This window comes from Echinops telfairi, unplaced genomic scaffold (assembly GCF_000313985.2).
Source record: "Echinops telfairi isolate 266 unplaced genomic scaffold, ASM31398v2 ScPeMD7_5592;HRSCAF=6446, whole genome shotgun sequence".
NCBI lineage: Eukaryota > Metazoa > Chordata > Mammalia > Afrosoricida > Tenrecidae > Echinops > Echinops telfairi.
Genome location: NW_022109491.1, coordinates 20,333,611 through 20,340,968, shown reverse-complemented (window position 1 = coordinate 20,340,968; position 7,358 = coordinate 20,333,611). Strand labels below are relative to the sequence as shown.

The window sequence follows — 7,358 nt, the reverse complement described above, 5'->3', positions numbered from 1 at the left end:
TCCATTGTGTCAAGCACATTTGTACATATGTTGCCATCATCATTTTCAAAACATTTACTTTCTACTTGAGCCCTTGGTATCAGTTTATTTTTTTCCTCTTCCTTCCCTATCCTCCCTCCTCAGGATCCCTTGATAATTATAAATTATTATTATTGTTTCATGTCTTACAGTGACTGATGTCTCCCTTCACCCACTTTTCTGTTGTCCATCCCCCTGGGAAGGGGATATAGTAGATCCTTGTGATTGGTTCCCCCTTTCTATCCCATGTGGTATCACTACTCTCATTATTGGTCCTGAAGGTGGTTTTTTTTTTCAATTTTCCAAAGCAAATTTATTGAATAGTTTTAGAGGCTAATCGTGACTAATTAACAGTAGGTCCTGAGGGGCTTAGGACACCATTTAATGGGTAAGAACACCGTTTAGATGTATTCCTTTAAGATTCACCCAGATTTATCCAGAAGTCCCCAGCAGCCCAACCGTGAGACTCGAGCTAAGCATCCTGAACATTTTACAGGGTGTGACATCTCATTTCTCACATGGTGTCGATGATGTTGCCAACTTTGTGCTGGTAAGCTCTGCGGTGCAAACAGTTGCGTGTGTGGAACATGTCGTACAGGTTCCCAACTTCCTGTAGGAAAACACATAAAACATAGTAATGTACTATCCAAGCACGTTCATCTTGTGGGAAGGCCAGTCTGTGAGAGAAGGAAAAGGCCTGGGGGCAGACAAGCAGGCTGTGCACGTTGGAGTACCCGAGTCTACTGAAAATCACTGAACACCAGACAGGCAGCTTAGTAAAGTCATTTATTGGGATGCAACTTTCAGGCTGATAAATAGTAAAGTAACAATCTACTGAGTGCTCTAACTCTGTGACCACTTCTGATCTAATACTTCCCCTATTCCTCCCAAAAGGAGTCCTGGTGGCCCTGCTGGGTAAGCTTAGGGCTGCTAACCACAAGGTTGGCAGTTCAAACCTACCAGCTGCTCCATGGGAGGCAGATGAGGCTATCTGCTCCCACAAGGATCGACAAAGCCTCTGAAACCCTATAAAAGGTTACTATGGCAGTAGGTTTGATTTGGGGGCTAATCCTCTTAATAACTCTAGGAAATAGGTGTCATGACTCTTATAGCCTTCATTCTCAGCACAACACAGAGGCATTTTATAGACTACTACTATGTTATTCTTTCGTTACACCTCTGTAAGCTAGTGGTGGCCTGCAGAGCTCAGGGTGCTAGGTGTTCTGAAACACTCATGCAGTAATTAAGGATGAGGCTCTGGAGCCAAAGTACCAGGGTTGAAACTTCATTTCTCCCACCTGTTGGCTGTATGCTTTCCCTGTGCCTCAATGTGCTCATTTGGTAAGTGGAATAATAATACTAGTTCCCCATCTCATTCAGTTATGAGAATTGAGTCGGTGAAAAACAATTAAAGACTGCCGAGCACAACACTCAGTAAATTACCATTTTACTTTTATTACTTAACAGTGCAAGAGAAAACACAACGAAAAGAGCCCTAAGAACCGAACCGATGCTCAGTATATCAGTATTGACCAGGTACGGAATCTGGCAAACTACTGGATGGTTATTTCCAGACTGCAGACCAGGAACTGCGCCCTCGTTACTGTCTCCCCAGACAAAGCTTACCTTTTCCCTAGTACAAATGTGCTTCTTCTTGTCCACCTCGCAGACACGGGCAAACTTGATAAAGCGCTTATAATCAAAATTATTTTGGATTCCCAGATGATGGCAGTCCCTAAAAGAGAAAGAGATTTAAAAAATTTTAACAAGGAAATTGTACTTTACATATGAGCCCTGAATGTGCATAAGGATCCCAACAAACTTGTATAAAGCGTTCAGTGCCCACCTGGCAAAATAGTCCCACTTGTCCACATCAATGCCATTGCGCTTATTGGCCACTATCTCATAGAGGAAGCTTTTCTCTTCAGGCCGCCCTTTGTAGGTCCACTGGAAGACAAGGAACCCCAAGGGAAGTTTTAGGGGAGGAACCAGACCTATCTATGAGCTAGTCAGGATGATCGCATTAATAAAAAAGGATAAACAGATGTTTGACGTGAAACATGATACCCCATCAGTACTAAGCCTTCTTGTGTACCTGGAAGGGATCCTAACTGTCACACTTCCACAACCAATAAGCTCTGTGTTTTCTTGGTTTAACAATTTCCTTGTATGCAATGAAAGATCTAACTATGAAGTGTGAAGAAGGTGCTTTAACTTGAAGTCATAAATGCCAAATAGGACTATCTTAAAAGTAGCTATACATCTAGTCTAAATGATACAAATTGTACAAGGACATTTTGGAGGTCCATTTCTTTGTAATGTCATATTGACTGCTAATTCCCTCTTACTTTGCATGCTAACATTAGAGTGGTATATATTTGAGATAAAGCACTCAGAATCTCAGAGGGAAATTCTTTTCCAAATTCTTTAATTAAAGAAGAAAAGAAAGTTTAAAAAGACAGAAAAAGAAGACAAAAAAGATAAAACCTATTTCTATCTGAAGCCATCCAACTTTTTTCTATCTTCATGAATTTAAATATTTTATAAGTCAATCTTAGGAGATAAGATAAATATTTACACATTTCTAAACAAGGTTACTTTGTAACTTTTTTTTACTTTGTAACTTTTCAATGTAAAATACTGCACACATTCATTTAAAAAAAGACTCACAAATACTTTTAATTTAGTGGGATAATTTTTAAATAATGCAGCTAAGTGGTTAAAAAAAGGTGCCATTTTATTGCATTAAACAATAGAAAACAATAATAATTTATAATTTATCAAGGGTTCACAAGGGTGAAAGGGGGCTGGAAGGAGGAAAAAAAAGAGGAGCCGATACCAAGGGCTCAAGTAGAAAGAAAAGGTTTTAAAAATGATGATGGCAATACACGTACTAATATGCTTGATCCAATTGATGTATGGGTTCTTATAAGAGGTGTAAAAGCCCCCAATAAGACAATCTATTTAACAAAACAACAGTAGAAATAATAGTCTATTGTTTAGTGTCTCTACAATAAGCAAATGTGTAGCTTGAAAAAGTGATGGACAAGATCAAAAGCATCCTTCGGGTCAAATGAAGCTGTACAGACACTCACAGTAGGCTCTTGCATTGAGAATTCAAGTGGTCCTATGATCTGTTCCTTGATGAAACAAATGTCTTCTTCAGGGACAAGTCCGTAGTGCTCCATGACTTCTCTGAGTCCATTAGACTCAACCAGGTGATCAAACATCATGACAGAGCCCTGTTCGTGCTAGAAAAACACCCAGCATAATGTGATCTATTACAGACCGTGGCCCATCCACAAACCAAAGCCATAACTACTAAGTGGATTCTGACAAACAGTGACCCTGTAAGGCATAGCACAGCTTCCCTATGGGTCTCCAAGTATAACATCGTTACAAAGCAGACTGCCATATCTTCTACCCAGAGCAGCTGGTCGGTTCAAATGCCAACTTCTCAGCAGCCCAGAGCTTAACCACTGGTCACCAGGGCTCCTTCCTGGCCCACTGGGACTCCAGGTGATTAATTAACATTACTAGACTTCAGGTAATTCAGAGAATGGGTTCTATTGTGTTTTCATCATCGAGTTTCCAAATATACTCTTTCAGAATGTATTTTAATCAGTCTTAAAAACCAGTCAAATTAGCCTCAGCCGTCCTGAAGAAAGTTGTAGCTGCCTGATTCCATCCAGAGTTAGTCTCACAAGGATCTACACATAACCTCCTCCCTGGGGGATGGACAACAGAACAGTGGGTGAAGGGAGACATCGGACAGTGTAAGATATGACAAAATAATAATTTTAATAAATTATCAAGGGTTCATGAGGGAGGGGGGAGCGGGCAGGGAGGAGGCAAAATGAGGACCTGATATCAAGGGCTCAAGTACAAAGAAACTGTTTTGAGAATGATGATGGCAACAAATGTACAAATGTGCTTGACAAAATGGATATATGAATGGATTGTGATAAGAATTGTACGAGCCCCCAGTAAAATTAGTAAAAAAAAAAAGTTAGTCTCAAAAGCCATATACAAGATTGCTATGAATGGAGCCCTGGTGGTGTAGTGATTACACGTTGGGCTGCAATCCACATGGTCAGCAGTTCAAAACCACCAGCAGCTCCTCCGGAGAAAGGCTGGGCTTTCTACTCCAGTAAACAGTTGCAGTCTCGGAAACCCACAGGGGGTCACTATGAGTCAGCATGGACTAGATGGCTGTCCGTGAGTGTGGTAGAACGGGTAAAGTCACAAGATATGTTAGCACTTCTACCAAGTAGTGAAAAGGGGGAACTGTACACTTGCCGGTAAACAATAAAACCCCAACCAAAAAACCCCCAACTTAACAATTTCCTTATTAAGGTCTTTGTTAAGATTTGGAACCTCAAATCAACCTCAGTGTGTTCACCTTCCACAGCACAATCATTCACAATCATTATAAAGATTTAATGACCCCTGGGAGGCATCAGCCCTATAAAACAAAAACCGACACAAGATGAAGATCAAAATCTAAATGGTCCTATAACGGTTTTTAAAAAATTAAACAAAAGACACATTCTAATTACAAGAGGAATAATAGTAAATTTATAGAGGATCTGACTTAACAAAATCATCTCTAGTAATAGTAATTCAATTAAGTGTATGTGTCTCCTAGTATTATGTACTAAGAAGGGCACAGTATGGCTTCTGTGGCATTCCTGACTCTATGGGAAAACATCAGACATACTCTAAGTCAAGTTAAGAGACACGCTACAAAACAATTTGCCTGTAACCTTCAAAAAGTGGCAGTGCCAAGATAGATTTTTAAAAAAATGCTATATTATTCCATTTACACCAAGTCTAAGAATAGGTAAAATAAATGAATGCTTATCGAAGTCAGGAAGAAAGTGAAATTAACTGGAAAGGGCACAAGTGAATTTTCCAGAGAGCTAAAACATTCTATCTTGGGGAGTGTTACACAGACACTGTGATGGGCGTTGCGTCCGCTTGGCGGGGGCCAGGCTTCTCAGTTGCTGTCAGACACTGTTGAGTCGGCTCCGGCTCAGACTGCCTGCCTGGCCCCGCCGTGCTCACAATTGTTCTCATGTTTGAGCTCATTGTTGAAGCTGCTGTGTCAATTCCTCTCATCGAGGTCCTCCCTCTTCTCACTGCCCCTCCTCTTTACCAAGCATGATGTCTGCCGTCCTTTTCCAGGGACTGGGCTCTCCTGGTCACTTGTCCAAAGTACACGAGACAATGTCTTACCATCTGTGGCTCTGAGGAATACTCTGGCTGTATTCCTTTGAAGACAGAGGTGTTTGTTCTTTCGGAAGTCCATGGTCCTCTCAATAGGCTTCATCAACATCATCGTTTGAGTTCAAATGCATCAATTTGTCTTTGTCTTTCCTTATTCAATGTCCAACTTTCACATTGTAGATGAGGTAACTGGAAAATACCTTCATCCTCAAAGAAACATCTTTGCTTTTCAATACTTTAAAGAGGTCTTGTGGAGCGGTTTGCCTAATGCAACATGTCGTTTGATCTCTCAATGGCTGCTTTCATGAGCACTGATTGCAGATCCAAGCAAGACGAAATCCTTGACAACCTCAATGTTTTCTCTATTTATCATGATGCTCCCTATTGGTTGAGTTGTGAAGCTATGCATTTTCTTTATATTGAGTTGTAATCTAAACTGAAGGCTGCAATCTTTGATCTTCATCAGCAAGTGCTTCAAGTCCTCCTCCCTTTCAGCAAGCGAGGCTTATCAACTGGTTGTTAATAAGCCTTCTTCGAATCCTGATACCGCATTCTTCTTCATAGAATCCAGCTTCTCTGATTATTTCCTCAGCATACATATTGAATAAGTATGGTGAGATACATACAACCCTGACACACACCTTTCCTGATTTTTTTTTAATGGATGAGCTTATTTATTCAAGGCTCTATTTTATTTTTGACTGGACTCAGACTCAGAGGTGGAAGCCCTCAGCGAGGACAGCCTCCGTCTCTTGGCAATCTGTTCCTGCTGTTTCTCTTTGGCCTCTTTCATTCTCTTGGCCAAAAGTTTGGCGTATTCGGCGGCCTCCTCCTTGTTTTTCTTGGTGCGCTGCTGCTTCAGGGCAATGCGCCGGCGCTTGTGCTGCAGGACGCGTGGAGTCACGAGACGCTGAATCTTGGGTGCTTTGGTCCTGGGTTTCTTGCCTAAAAATTGGGTTTCTCACAACATACTGGCGGACGTCTTCTTTAGAGAGGTTGAAGAGCTTGCGGATTCTGCTGGCCCCTTTGGGCCCCAGGCGACGAGGCACAGTTGTGTCAGTCAGTCCTGGGATATCTTTCTCCCCTTTCTTTACAATAACCAAGTTGAGAACGCTCAGATTGGCAGCCACAATGCAGCCCGGCCAGATTTGCGCTTCCTCTCCCCAGTTCTCCTTGGTCTGTAGCAGGAGTGCCCCTTACTCAGCAGTAGGCGGACACGGCCATGGGTCAAGACGCCTTGCTTCATGGGAAAGCCTTGCTTGTCATTCCCTCCGCTGATGCGGACAACATAGCCCTTCCATTCATCGCCCAGCGCCTCAGTCGCGACTTCCATGGCATTCGCTTCTCATAAAAGGTGCGAAGTTTGCGCTCATCGTCCACTTCAATGAGTTTCTGGCAGCGCGTGGTTGAGGAGATGTTCAGCTTCATCATGAAGCAGCCGACTGCTCCGCGACACCATGAAAAAGAGGACCTTTCCTGATTTTAAACTATGCGGCGTTTCCTTGTTCTTTCACATAACTGCTTCTTGATTCGTGTCCATGTTCTACATGAGCACAGTGAAGCGTTTGGGAATTCCCATTCTTCTCCAAACTCTCCTGTTTGCTGGGATCCACACAGTGAATGCCTTTGCATAGTCAATGAAATGCAAGTAAACATCTCTTTGGTATTCTCGGCTTTCAGCCACAATCCACCTGATATCAGCAATGATATCCCTTGTTCCACATTCTCTGAATCCAACCTGAATTTTGGCAGCTCCCTGACAACATGCTGCTGCAACTGCTGTTGGAGGAGCTTCAGCAAAATGAAGATTTGCAAACGATATTCATATTGTTCTGTTGGGTCACTTTTCTTTGGAATGGGTACAAATATGGATCTCTTCTAGTCAGTTGGCCAAGTAGCTGTCTACTCCCAGTGCTTCTTCAGCCGTTGAAACACTTCAGTTAGTACTCCATCAATTCCTGGAGCCTTGCTTTGGGCAATGCTTTCCGTGCAGCTTAGATTTCTTCCATTGGCACTATTGGCTCTTGCTCATGTGCTAACTCTTGAAATGGTTAGATGTCGATTAATTCTTTTTGGTACAGTGACTCTGTATTCTCAACCTTTTTTTTTTT

At 42.1% G+C, this 7,358-nt stretch overlaps 1 protein-coding gene and 1 pseudogene across 1 annotated transcript in view; both read right to left on the bottom strand.

Moving 5' to 3' along the window:
• Positions 1-7,358, bottom strand: part of LOC101639797 (deoxynucleoside triphosphate triphosphohydrolase SAMHD1-like) — a 40,671-nt gene that overhangs the window by 13,081 nt on the left and 20,232 nt on the right. Inside the window, exons 7-10 of the mRNA XM_045295514.1 lie at positions 3,114-3,269; positions 1,865-1,965; positions 1,645-1,753; positions 537-628 (exon numbers count right to left, since the gene is read on the bottom strand). Of these exons, the coding sequence (XP_045151449.1) occupies positions 537-628; positions 1,645-1,753; positions 1,865-1,965; positions 3,114-3,269 (458 nt within the window). The remainder of the gene's footprint in view (positions 1-536; positions 629-1,644; positions 1,754-1,864; positions 1,966-3,113; positions 3,270-7,358) is intronic.
• Positions 5,921-6,675, bottom strand: LOC101639477 (annotated as a pseudogene).